The sequence below is a fragment of the Pseudorca crassidens genome, chromosome 8 (assembly GCF_039906515.1).
Source record: "Pseudorca crassidens isolate mPseCra1 chromosome 8, mPseCra1.hap1, whole genome shotgun sequence".
In the NCBI taxonomy this organism is placed as follows: Eukaryota; Metazoa; Chordata; class Mammalia; order Artiodactyla; family Delphinidae; genus Pseudorca; species Pseudorca crassidens.
In genome coordinates, this window is record NC_090303.1 from 64,820,747 (window position 1) to 64,834,831 (window position 14,085).

General features: G+C 38.4%; 1 protein-coding gene across 1 annotated transcript in view; it reads left to right on the forward strand.

Moving 5' to 3' along the window:
• Positions 1–14,085, forward strand: part of NPSR1 (neuropeptide S receptor 1) — a 156,605-nt gene that overhangs the window by 106,053 nt on the left and 36,467 nt on the right. Inside the window, 2 exon segments of the mRNA XM_067745597.1 lie at positions 8,246–8,349; positions 13,702–13,795. Of these exon segments, the coding sequence (XP_067601698.1) occupies positions 8,246–8,349; positions 13,702–13,795 (198 nt within the window).

Sequence of the window (14,085 nt, forward strand, 5' to 3'; positions counted from 1 at the left end):
GAATCAGCCAATCTCAGTAGTCTTCAGGAAGAAGAGAAGAAAAGGCATCATAAAGGAGGTAACATTGAACTAAACCTAAAAAAAGTTAGGAGATGTCCTTCAGGTAGAGGTGCACGAAGAACCTCCTAAGTCAAGGGACCAACATAAAGAAAGGGGCTGGCAGAGGGAACAGCTGGGGATAGTCAAGGGAGCAAGGGCTTCTCAGTAGAAGCTCTCTCAGCTACACTTAAGTGCCTCACTGGATTAACTAACACTTCCACTCTTTCTGCAAACTAGCAGAAAACATCCTGACTAACTAGCATCCATGACAAGATGGATGGACCCTAATGAGCCCGTCCATTTCTGCTTCCACCTCCTGGGTTATCTGAGTCACAGATGTTTGTTTCTAGTCAGTTTATGCCAGTTGTACTCATTACTGAAATTATATAATGAACGTAAACAACATCGAAGAGTTGTTGTTTCTGTGAAAATTAAGTCGGATACTTTGAAAAGACTTGCCTTTTTTATTTTTACTGAGTCACTGAAAGAAGTTGCAATAGAATTAAGCCCAGAGAATGGAACTATAAAAGAATGAAGGAGGATTATTAAAAATCCCTACAATGAAATTCTGTCTCAAATTGCTTTGCTGATATCTCAAGTTCTCATTCTAATCTAAAGAAACCAGAACTGGCAATCATAAAAAATGCATTAGGCACACAAAAAAAGATGAGGCATAAAATCAAATAAAAGTCTTGGCCCTAGGTTAAAGAAAAGACAAATAAATGTCCGTGAATGTTTTATGTTAAGATATTTTAAGACGAGTTTGTGGGTGCGCTTCCTTTCTTTAACCAATGTTTTGACCAACTAACTGGATGTCACTATTAATGTGCTGGTTGAAAGGGTTTCTCTTGAAGTATGAATTTAGGATAGGATGAGAAAAGATCACACTGAAGAGAAAGGCAGGAAGGATCCCAAAGTCACAACAAGGCATTTGGAGTTTATTCTGTAGACCAGGGGCTGGCAAACTACAGCCCACAGGCCATTTCAGCCCAAAGCCCATGTTTATAAATAAAGTTTTATTGGGACACAGCCATGCCCATTCAGTTAGAGGAGTGCCCATGGCTGCTTCCACACCGCAATGGCAGAATTGAGGCGTTGTTATAGAGACGGTGTGCAGGTATACAGGAAGGTTTAGGCTATGCCTGCAGGAAAGGCATGAAATGCTGCCCTCCTGCCAGTCACTTCTCTCAATAAAAACCGTAGGCCACCGTGGGACCAAATTCTATTGCCCCCAAAGCACAGAGAAGGGCACAGAAACATTAAAAACCCTCAGTCTTTGGGATGGAGGTATAAAGCAGCTGGTCCAGGATACTATACCAATGCCATTAGAAGTCTCCTACCACTAGAGGAAGAGATTGAAACTCTCTCCCACACACGACCCACCACAGATACAAGGCAGGAGTTTGATTGCCATGGGAGGGAGGAAATGGAACACTGAAAATGTCCCAGCCCCAAGGCCCAGGTGCACAGGTCTATGTGAGACTGAGGCTGAGCCAGGACAAAACAGAGCATTACAACCACCAGCTTAGCAAGCATTGCGTGGTAAACCGTAACAGTGCTACAGGAATAGAGATGCATCTGAAAGCCGAGAGTGCAGCATTAAAACTCTCCAGTACCCCAGCTCCCACCATAACAGAGCATCCAAAGAGGAATTTGAAGCCTGTACAGGGTGAGGATGACCAGAGCAACAATGTCATTAACCATTAGGGAAATGCACATTGAAGCCATAATGAGAGGCCACTGCATACATTGTCAAATGACTGAAAGAAAACATACAGACAATACCAACTGCTGATAAGGATGCAGAAGCACTGAATCATACTTTTTCGGTGAGCATCACTGTGGTGCCGCAACTCCGTAAAACTGTTGAGCAGTTTCTCATGAAAAGCCATACTTACCCTATGGCCCAACAGTCTACTCCTGAGCTTTTACCCTGAGGACATGAAAACTTATGTTCACACAAAATCTTAGGAAGCCTGGAAGCAACCCAAACAGAGTGAGCTTATCCTCCTGTATTTGCAGGAGGCGCCATCATCTACCAGGGCCGCGTAAGCCAGGACCTTAACATTGGGTTGGCCCGAAAGTTTGTTTGGCTTCTTCTGTAAGATGTCACAAAAAACCTGAACGAAATTTTTGGCCAACTCAATACGTTGTCAACTTCTCCCTCTACCTCACCTTTAAAACATCTAATAGTCACCAAATCCTTCTTATTTTACCTTATAAAATACATGTCAATTTTGCATCTTTCTCTATATTTTTACTCCAATTTGATATATACTAGGTACCAGCGATCTCTTTCTTTTTCTTTTTTTTTAACATCTTTATTGGAGTATAATTGCTTTACAATGGTGTGTTAGTTTCTGCTTTATAACAAAGTGAATCAGTTATACATATAAATATATCCCCATATCTCTTCCCTCTTGGGTCACCCTCACTCCCACCCTCTCTATCCCACCTCTCTAGGTGGTCACAAAACACAGAGCTGATCTCCCTGTGCTCTGCGGTTGCTTCCCACTAGCTATCTATTTTATATTTGGTAATGTATATATGACCATGCCACTCTCTCACTTTGTCCCAGCTTACCCCTCCCCCTCCCCATTACCTCAAGTCCATTCTCTAGTAGGTCTGCATCTTTATTTCCATCTTGCCCCTACGTTCTTCATGACCTTTTTTTTTTTTTCTTAGATTCCAAATGTATATATTAGCATACGGTATTTGTTTTTCTCCTTCTGACTTTCTTCACTCTGTATGACAGACTCTAGGTCCATCCACCTCATTACAAATAACTCAATTTCATTCTTTTTATGGCTGAGTAATATTCCATTGTATATATGTGTATATACATGTGTATACATCTTCTTTATCCATTCATCTGTTGATGGACACTTAGGTTGCTTCCATGCCCTGGCTATTGTAAATAGAGCTGCAATGAACATTGAGGTACATGACTCTTTGTGAATTATGGTTTTCTCAGGGTATATGCCCAGTAGTGGGATTGCTCGGTCGTATGGTAGTTCTATTTTTAGTTTTTTAAGGAACCTCCATACCGTTCTCCAAAGTGGCTGTATCAATTTACATTCGCACCAACAGTGCAAGAGGGTTCCTTTTTCTCCACACCCTCTCCAACGTTTATTGTTTGTAGATTTCTTGATGACGGCCATTCTGACCAGTGTGAGGTGATACCTCATTATAGTTTTGATTTGCATTTCTCTAATGATTAATGATGTTGAGCATTCTTTCATGTGTCTGTTGGCAATCTGTACACCTTCTTTGGAGAAATGTCTATTTAGGTCTTCTGCCCATTTTTGGATTGGGTTGTTTGTTTTTTTGATATTGAGCTGCATGTGCTGCTTATAAATTTTGGAGATTAATCCTTTGTCAGTTGCTTCATTTGCAAATATTTTCTCCCATTCTGAGGGTTGTCTTTTGGTCCTGTTTATGGTTTCCTTTGCTGTGCAAAAGCTTTTAAGTTTCATTAGGTCCCATTTGTTTATTTTTATTTCCATTTCTCTAGGAGGTGGGTCAAAAAGGATCTTGCTGTGATTTATGTCATGGAGTGTTCTGCTATGTTTTCCTTTAAGAGTTTAATAGTGTCTGGCCTTACATTTAGGTTTTTAATCCAGTTTGAGTTTATTTTTGTGTACGGTGTTAGGGAGTGTTCTAATTTCATTCTTTTACATGTAGCTGTCCAGTTTTCCCAGCACCACTTATTGAAGAATCTGTCTTTTCTCCACTGTACATTCTTGCCTCCTTTATCAAGAAAAGGTGACCATATGTGCGTGGGTCTATCTCTGGGCTTTCTATCCTGTTCCATTGATCTATATTTCTGTTTGGTTTTTTTTTGGTGGTACACAGGCCTCTCACTGTCGCGGCCTCTCTCATTGCGGAGCACAGGCTCCGGACATGCAGGCTCAGTGGCCATGGCCCAGCTGCTCCGCGGCATGTGGGATCTTCCCAAACCGGGGCATGAACCCGTGTCCCCTGCATCGGCAGGCAGACTCTCAACCACTGCGCAACCAGGGAAGCCCTCTATTTCTGTTTTTGTGCCAGTACCATACTGTCTTGATTACTGTAGCTTTGTAGTATAGTCTGAAGTCAGCAAGCCTGATTCCTCCAGCTCTGTTTTTCTTTTTCAAGATTGCTTTGGCTATTCGGGGTCTTTTGTGTTTCCATACAAATTGTGAGATTTATTTTCTAGTTCTGTGAAAAATGCCAGTGGTAGTTTGATATGGAGTGCATTGAATCTGTAGACTGCTTTGGGTAGTAGAGTCATTTTCACAATGTTGACTCTTCCAATCCATGAACATGGTATATCTCTCCATCTATTTGTATCATCTTTAATTTCTTTCATCAGTGTCTTATAATTTTCTGCATACAGGTCTTTTGTCTCCTTAGGTAGGTTTGTTCCTAGATATTTTATTCTTTTTGTTGCAATGGTAAATGGGAGCATTTTCTTAATTCCACTTTCAGATTTTTCACCATTAGTGTATAGGAATGCCAGAGATTTCTGTGCATTAATTTTGTATCCTGCTACTTTACCAAATTCTTTGATTAGCTCCACTAGTTTTCTGGTAGCATCTTTAGGATTCTCTATGTATAGTATCACGTCATCTGCAAACACTGACAGCTTTACTTCTTCTTTTCCGATTTGGATTCCTTTTATTTCTTTTTCTTCTCTGATTGCTGTGGCTAAAACTTCCAAAACTATGTTGAATAACAGTGGTGACAGTGGGCAACCTTGTCTTGTTCATGATCTTAGTGGAAATGGTTTCAGTTTTTCACCATTGAGGACGATGTTGGCTGTGGGTTTGTCATACGTGGCCTTTATCATGTTGAGGTAAGTTCCCTGTATGCCTACTTTCTGGAGGGTTTTTATCATAAATGGGTGTTGAATTTTGTTGAAAGCTTTCTCTGCATCTATTGAGATGATCATATGGTTTTTCTCCTTCAATCTGTTAATATGGTGCATCACATTGATTGATTTTCGTATATTGAAGAATCCTTGCATTCCTGGGATAAACCCCACTTGATCATGGTGTATGATCCTTTTAATGTGCTGTTGGATTCTGTTTGCCCGTATTTTGTTGAGGAGTTTTGCATCTATGTTCATCAGTGATATTGGCCTGTAGTTTTCTTTCTTTGTGACATCTTTACCTGGTTTTGGTATCAGGGTGATGGTGGCCTTGTAGAATGAGTTTGGGAGTGTCCTCCCTCTGCTATATTTTGGAAGAGTTTGAGAAGGATAGGTGTTAGCTCTTCTCTAAACGTTTCATAGAATTCGCCTGTGAAGCCATCTGGTCCTGGGCTTTTGTTTGTTGGAAGATTTTTAATCACAGTCTCAATTTCAGTGCTTGTGATTGGTCTGTTCATATTTTCTATTTCTTCCTGGTTCAGTCTCAGAAGGCTGTGCATTTCTAAGAATTTGTCCATTTCTTCCAGGTTGTCCATTTCATTGGCATATAGTTGCTTGTAGCAATCTCTCATGATCCTTTGTATTTCTGCAGTGTCAGTTGTTACTTCTCCCTTTCCATTTCTAAATCTATTGATCTGCGTCTTCTCCCTTTTTTTTTTTTTTTGATGAGTCTGGCTAATGGTTTATCAATTTTGTTTATCTTCTCAAAGAACCAGCTTTTAGTTTTATTGATCTTTGCTATAGCTTCCTTCATTTCTTTTTCATTTATTTCTGATCTGATCCATATGATTTCTTTCCTTCTGCTAACTTTGGGGTTTTTTTGTTCTTCTTTCTCTAATTGCTTTAGGTGTAAGGTTAGGTTGTTTATTTGAGATGTTTCTTGTTTTTTAAGGTAGGATTGTATTGCTATAAACTCCCCTCTTAGAACTGCTTTTGCTGCATCCTATAGGTTTTGGGTCATCGTGTTTTCATTGTCATGATCTCTTTCTTGAACTTCTGCACAGTTCCCTAACAAATCTACATGGTAATTCCAGTACTGGAACTACCAAACTGATCTCCCCCTCCCTCCCTGCCACAACCACTACAGTAACTAAAGAAATCTATTTAAAACATGTCTGAGTACATAAACATTTAATTGTTCCCTCAGTATATGAAAAAACAAAAGCTCCTTTAATTGGCACATAAGACCCTTCCCTGGATTCTTGTCTCTCCATGCCCATTTCTTGCCACTTTCAAGCACCTATTTTATGCTTCAACAAATCGTTGTTGTTTCATATGCACAAGCCATTTAATTTCTCATCTCACTTTGTCTCACCTCCATAACTTTGTTCATGCTGTCATCTGTGCCAAATCAATGTCCTTCCCTCCCTTTCCCCTGACCTATCCTTACTGACCCTTCAGGGTTCAGCTCAGGTGTCATCTCATTTTGACTTCTCCCCACTCCAACCATATTCAGGCTTGGACTGGGAACCCTCAAGAACCTGTCAAAGGAACACTAAAGCATGCCGGGAGCTGGTTTTGGCTTTTCTGAGTGTAACAGTTTCCTAGAATCGTTCACAGAAGAAATTTTAAAAAGCAAGAGTAATACATGGAAGTAATTAAGCCTTTAAAGTGTACACTTTGTTCCTAAGGTCCTGTTGATTACCATTTAGGAAAGGCTTATTTGCATTGTCCTCAATTACTTAGGCAACTAAATAGCTTTTACTGATCAGATTGAGCAGCATTTGCTTAATAACAAATAACAAATGCAGTGGCACAGTCTATTGATAGTCTCCTCCCAGAGATGGGCTTATTTAAGCTTGAGCTCCAAGGGGAAAGTTTTTTTACTGGAGTGCATTATAACTGTTCATAGAACACTTAGATCTAGAGAAACATAAACTTGGGGTTTTTTTTTCTCATTATTTTTAAATTAAGGAATAAGTAAACCAAAAGAGCATATCCAAGTAATTCCAATGTCCATTCCACTCATACAATGAGTCCACATCTGCCATGAAAAGCTCTGTAAAATTCCTATTTGATCAAATCACAAGCCCACATCTCTGAAGACCCTGCTCTCATCTGACCTTCTCAGTTAGAACTTCTCTGACTATCCAGAACTGCCGTGAGATTTCTCTCCTCCAATATTTCTGACAATTTTCTGGTAGTTCCCATGTGCTTGCCAATGCTTCTAATTGTTGTTACTTATAGAGAAACAAAAAGGAAGAGACAGGCAGAACACTGGTGTTCAATATAAAAATGCCAGCTGGGGACTTGGCAAGAGGCAGGCAACACCAGATCATGGAAGGCTTTGATGCTAAACTAGCGGCTCAGACTTCACCCTATTAATGGTGAAGATCCAGAAAGAGAAGATTTACCCTCCTGCCTCTCAGGTCCTGGACAAAGTGTTATAACTCATCTCCCAAGAAAGTGACCCTAAGTCAGTGAATCAGTCTTAAATTCCAGTCCTATTCATCAATCAGCAGAGAATCCCTGAAGCACTGTTTTGAGAAAGATTCTGGACCACATAATCAATTAAAGATATTTGTCATGGGGATGGGGGAAGAAGGAACTTCTAGACATACAGCATATTTTACCATAGCTTCTGGAGACATCCGTACAACTTATATAGTCTGTAACTTTAGAAATGAGCACAAAATCTCTAACCTTGGTCTCATATCTTGGCCTCAATTCCTCTGTAGTTTAACCAACTAAGTCAATGAAATTGACAAATCACGCACTTGACTTTTTCCAAAGGTGGATTTGAAAGGGGAAAGAAGAAGAAAGCAGAGGAAACTGGGGAAGGGGACCGTACCTGGATGTAGGGAGGTAACGAGAGGTACAAGTTGTAAAATGATGGGTGCAGAAAGGAAAATTTTGAGGGGCTTCATGAGAATAAATATTTTCCTTTTCTCAGTTTTGCACTTTATTGATCCTCACACAGTCCTTGTTTTAGTACAGGTCTAAACACCTTTAAAACTCCTCTCCTCTGACTTAAAAGGTCAACTCTGTGATTAATATAATTCCTCTTTAGTCATTTCAAAACTCCTTCCTAAGTAGGTACATCTGAGTGGCGAGAGGCTCTAGTAAGTCAAGTAACTCCTGCCTTGTCTTACATTCCCTTAACGGCCACCTAACGAATCAGAAAAAAAAAGGCTCTAGTAAGTCAAGTAACTCCTGCCTTGTCTTACATTCCCTTAACGGCCACCTAACAAATCAGAAAAAAAAAAAAAAAATCTCCCCAGGAATTCATTTCTACTGTAGCATAGCTGCAAATTTGAAAGAGGCTGAAATCAACCACTTGTGTGTTTTTGTTAGACTCTTTCACAGGACTGGTTAACATCTTGACAGATATCATTGGGAGATTCACTGGAGACTTCATGGCACCTGATCTGGTTTGCTGAGTAGTCCGCTATGTGCAGGTATGTAGCACCTTCCAAATGTGATGAGACAAACTGACACCAAAATTAGCTCTCGGATTCTTCATAAGGAAGATAATATAAAACCCTGCACTCTGATGCAACAAACTGCTCACTTCTTCCTAGTTGAAAGGAGAAGCAAAATTTCTAAGATTTCTTTCATGGTTTTTTTTTTTTTGGTTGTTAAAAATAATACCTATATAAAGAAAATACAAATAAGAAACAATAAGAACATAAACATTCATATTTCAAGCATTAGGTAAAATTTCTGGGTTACTATTCCTTTTGACGTATTCTGGCTGTCTTAGTCCATTTAGGCTGCTATAACAAAAATACCACAGAGTAGGTGGCTTATAAAAAATAAACATTTATCTCTCACAGTTCTGGCAGCTGGAAATCCAAGATCAGTGTGCCAGCATGGTCAGGTGAGGGCCGCCTTCCAGACAGCAGACTTCTCATTATTTCCTCATACACTATGACCAAGTGGGGTTTATTCCAGGTATGCAAGGCCAGTTCAACATTCAAAATTCAATTGATGTAATTCATAACAACAAAAGGTAAGAAAAGATTATATGATCATATCAATAGATACAGAAAAAGCATTTGACAAAATCCAATACCCCCTCATGATAAAAACTCTCAGAAAACTATGCATAGAGAAAAGCTTCCTCAACTTGATAATAAACATTTACAAAAAACCTACAACTAACCTCATACTTAATGGTGAGAAACTAGAAGCTTTCCTCTTAAGATTGGAAACGAGGCGAGGATGTCTCCTCTCAACACTCTTATCCAGCATCATACTGGAAGTTCCAACTAATTCCAAAGAACTAGAAAAAGAAATAAAAGGTACATAGATTGGGAAAGATGAAATAAAAACATCTTTGTTCACAGATGAGAAGTTTGTCTATGTAGACAATTAAGTGAAAAATAGCAAGGTTGCAGAATACAAGGTTAATATACAGAAGCCAGTTGTTTTTTCATATACCAGCAATAAACAATTTGAAGTTAAAGTTAAAAACACAGTACCATTTATGTTAGCACCAGATAAATGAAATATTTAGGTATAAATCTAACAAAATATATGCAAGATCAATATGAAGAAAACTGGGAAAACTCTGTTTAAAAAAAATCAAACAATATCTTAAAATGTATAGATATTCCATGTTCATAGATAGGAAGGCTCACTATTGTTAAGATGTTAATTCTTCCCAATGTGATTTATAAATTCAATGCAATCCCAATCAAAATCCCACCAAGTTATTTTATAGATATGGACAAATGCTGAAGTTTAAGGCAAAAGACACAGAATAGCAGATACAATATTGAAAAAGAAGAACATGGTTGGAAGATTGACACTATCTGATTTCAAGAATTACTATAAAGCTACAGAAATCAAGACAGCATGATATTGGAAAAGAATCAACAAACAGAACAGAATAGACGGCCCAGAAACAGATACACACAAAAAGTCTAACTGATCTTTGACAAAGGAGCAAAGACAATTCAATGGAGAAAGGATAGCCTGTTTAAGAAATGCTGCTGGAGTCATTGGACATCCACTTGCAAAAATAAATAAATAAGAATCCAACCAACTTTACACATTTCACAAAAACTCACTAAATATGGATCACAGACTGGAATGAAATATGCAGTACTATAAAACTACTAGAAAATAACATAGGAGAAAATCTAGGGGACTTTGGGTCTTTCAATGATTTTTTTAGATACAACATCAAAAGCACAATCCATAAAAGAAAAAATTGAAAGTTGGCGTTTTATGAAAATTTAAAATTTATTCTCTGCAAAAGACACTGTCAAGAGACTGGAGAAACAAGGCACAGATGAGAAAAAATATGCAAAACATACATTTGATAAAGAATTTATATCCAAAATATACAACAAAATCCTAAAACTCAACAATAAGAAAACAAACAACCCTCTTCAAAATGGGCAAAAGAACTGAACAGACACTTCACCAAAGAAGATACACAGATAACAAACAAGCATATGAAAAGAAGTTCAACATTACATGGCATTAGGGAATTACAAAGAAAAACAACGAGATACCACTACACACCTATTAGAATGGCTAAAAAAATTTTTTTAATTGAAGATATGAAATGGTACTGAGAATGGGTAGCTACAGGAGGTCTCATTCATTTCTTGTGGGAATGCAAAATGGTACACTTTAGAAGACAGTTTCATAGTTTCTTATAAAATTTAACATACTCTTACCATACGATCTAGCAATTGTGCTCCTAGGTATTTACCTAATTGAGTTGAAAACTTATATCCACACGAAAGCCTGCACAAGAATGTTTATAGCAGTTTTATTCATAATTGCCAGAATCTAAAAGTAAGATGCCCCTCAAAAGCTGAATGGATAAATAAGCCAAAATGAGCTATCAAGCCATGAAAAGTCATGGAGGAATCTTAAACGCACATTGCTAGGTGAAAGAAGCGAGTCTAAAAAGGCTACTTTTGTATGATTATAACTACATGACATTGGAAAAGGAAAAACCATGGAGACAGTAAAAAGATCAGTGGTTGCCAGGGATTTGGAGGGATTGAATAGATAAAGCACAAGGGATTTTTAGGACAGTGAAACTCTTCTGCATGATACTGTAATAATGGATAAATGACATTATGCATTTGTCAAAACCCATGGAACTGTACAACACAAAGAGCGAATCTCAATATAAACCTTGGACTTTAGTTAATAATAATGTATCAATATTGGATCATCAATTTTAAAAAATTGACCACACTAACGTAAGATGTTAATAAGAGGAGAAAGTGTGGGGAAGGGGGGCTAATGTGGAAACTCTCTGTCTTATCTGCTCAATTTTTTCTGTAAAAGTAAAATTGTTCTAAAAAATAAAGTATATTGACTTTTTTTAAAAGTCGGTTCAGAGATTCTACTTTAAATGAATCCAATCTGGCATTTTTCTAAATAAAAATTTTTAAGTTTTCTGCATTTAAGTCTCACTTTTCTGCAAGAATTTTTTTGTTTTTTTGGTTTCATATTTCCTAGGTCATTTTTGTCAGAATTGAGGGTGGGGTAGTGAGAATTTAGACATATGTCCTCAAGCTGCCATCTGTTCTACAAATGGTATCCCATATGTTGTTGACATGTAGAATTTTCATTGTTGACATTTATGAATTGACTATAATTATACTTTAATTTCCTTCTTGACTCAAGTTAATTATAAGGGTGTTTACATTTCCAAGTGGTATTTTAAAAAAAAGAAGATACTAATTTCAGCTTTTACTGCGTGTTGTTTTAGATATGTGAATTGTATAAGTTCCACTTTTTGGAATCTATTGAGGGGTTTTCTTCTTGGTAGTTTAGTTTATGACTAATTTTTGAAATATTGCCTAGATATTTTACAATAATGTGTATTATTCTTACAGTTTGTTTAATTATTTCTAGCTATGTATTATTGTGTTTTTTTCCTCTGTAGAACTTTGAACATCTTAGTTATGTATTTAGTGTTATGTTACTTGTTACATTTAGGTTTATTAATATTCTATTGCCATTGTGTCTTGTATCTATTATCACTATAAATAATCCCTTTATTCCATGTAGTGCTTTTTGCTTTGAATTTAATTTGTCTAACAGTAGTACTGTAATGAATGCCTTCTTTTAGTTTTCAGTTGCTCAGTATACGTTTGGTCATCACTCTATTTTTTTTTTAACATCTTTATTGAGGTATAATTGCTTTACATTGTTGTGTTAGTTGCTGCTGTATAACAAAGTGAATCAGCTATACATATACATATATCCCCATATTCCCTCCCTCTTGCATCTCCCTCCCACCCTGCCTAGATGTTTGAAGACTCCTGAAGTTAAATACTCTTTTTGACTGTGTCTCAAAGTAGATCTCTTTTTATTGACTTTGCCTGCTCCTCTGGGCACTCTACTGTGACCTTTCCTCCTGCTTCAGATTCTGAACTTGTGTGAGCCATCTCACTCAACACAGCCGCGGATGCCGCCATTCTTATGACCGTCTCATCACAACATTCTACCCGATGGGGTTCTGCCCTTGGGAGCTCTCCTTCCCATCCTTCTCTGATGCCATCTCTTCAACTGAGTGTGGCCAGCCTTAACAATTCTGAATTCATGGATCCCACGTAAAAATCCCAGTTTTCTCTAAGGAGACAGTCATCTTAATTTTGTTCTTGTAAAATTTGGCCATCATTTCTCTCTCTGACCGTTCATCACCTTTTTAGCAAGACTAGCATTTCTTCTTATATCCCTCAGGGGAGCCTTCAATCTCTGATCAGTCTTCAGAACGCCCTCCCTATGGCACCTTCTACAACACTGATGCTGGGATGCATTTGTGGTAGTGTTACAGAGATAAAAATAATAAAGAACAACGATGTAGTTGATCGTTGTTTGTCTGAGCCAGGGAATGAACAAAAAGATACAAATTCAGACAAAGGTTACTACCAAAGTCATGTTATTTCTATTTCATCTTATAAGAAATTCAGACACTCACCCTTAGATTTCGCTCTTCGAGTTACTTTTCTACCACTCTGAATTTGACCCAAAGGTTACAAAGCAGTGATATGGCTAGACTCCTGGTAGAAATGAGGCTCAAAGTTATTTGAAAAATTTCCACCCTGATCATCTTTTCAGGGGTATTTCATTTAATTACCTTTTGACTATGCTCTTCACAGAAGAGATATTAACCTCTTATATCCCAATTTCCTTCTCTGCAAAGTATGCAAATATCACTAAAGGGCATGGGTAAGCTTAATAAAAGAGAGGGTGGGAAGGAAGAAGAGGGGACCCAAGGGCTGACCCTGGTGAACAGCTCTGCTGCAGAAGTGGATGAGGAAGGGGAGCTCTGAGAGTGTCAGCACAGATGGTGTTAAATGATTCAAAACAGCACATGGGCTCCCTGAAGCCAGATCCCTTCTATCATCTCTCAACAACTCACATTGATTAAAGGCAAATGAATGTTTGTTTCTAATTATTCTGGAATGTCAATTGTGGCAGAGAAAATTAGTTTAGCTTTAAAAGTCAATTACAAACACATGTACCACGCAAATGTCAAGAGGGACTGATCTTTGGAGAAATGCAGCGTCTCCGAAAAGCCAAGTGAATGAGTGAGCAAGTGAGAGCTGGAAGCACTCTCACTTGTCACAGCTAGCAGTGCAAATCCCAGCACCACGAACAGCAATCTTCTTCCTGACATGGGAGTCAGTCATTCCTGTCCATACTCCAAACGTCATCCATCCCTTGGTTCAGTGCCAAGGTTTCTAAATAGCACAAAATGCTCTTCTTTCCATGATGTGCATTTCCTCACCTCTGTGAGGCCACTCACCTCTCATTTCTGTCTTCAGGTTGTGCTGCTCTATGCCTCTACCTATGTCCTGGTGTCCCTCCGCATAGACAGGTACCATGCCATCATCTACCCCATGAAGTTCCTGCAAGGAGGTGAGCTGGCTCAAACAAGTACGATCCTTGGGTGAGGGTTTTCACTGATATTATCCTCTTAGTAATGGTCTTTTCCTCCCCCTTTCTTCTCCTCTTCCACTTCCTCCCCAACTTCATGAGTCTGATTGTCCAAAAAGATGTAGAAAAGAAAGTTTGGGTGCCTGGGAAAATGCTGATGGCTTCTATGGATGGCCAAGAGCCACTAGGAAAGGTGCTTTGCTGGGCCTACTTTGTGACCATTTACCTTGACGCTGACGCTGCCAGGTTTTTGTTTTTTGTTTTTAAGAGCA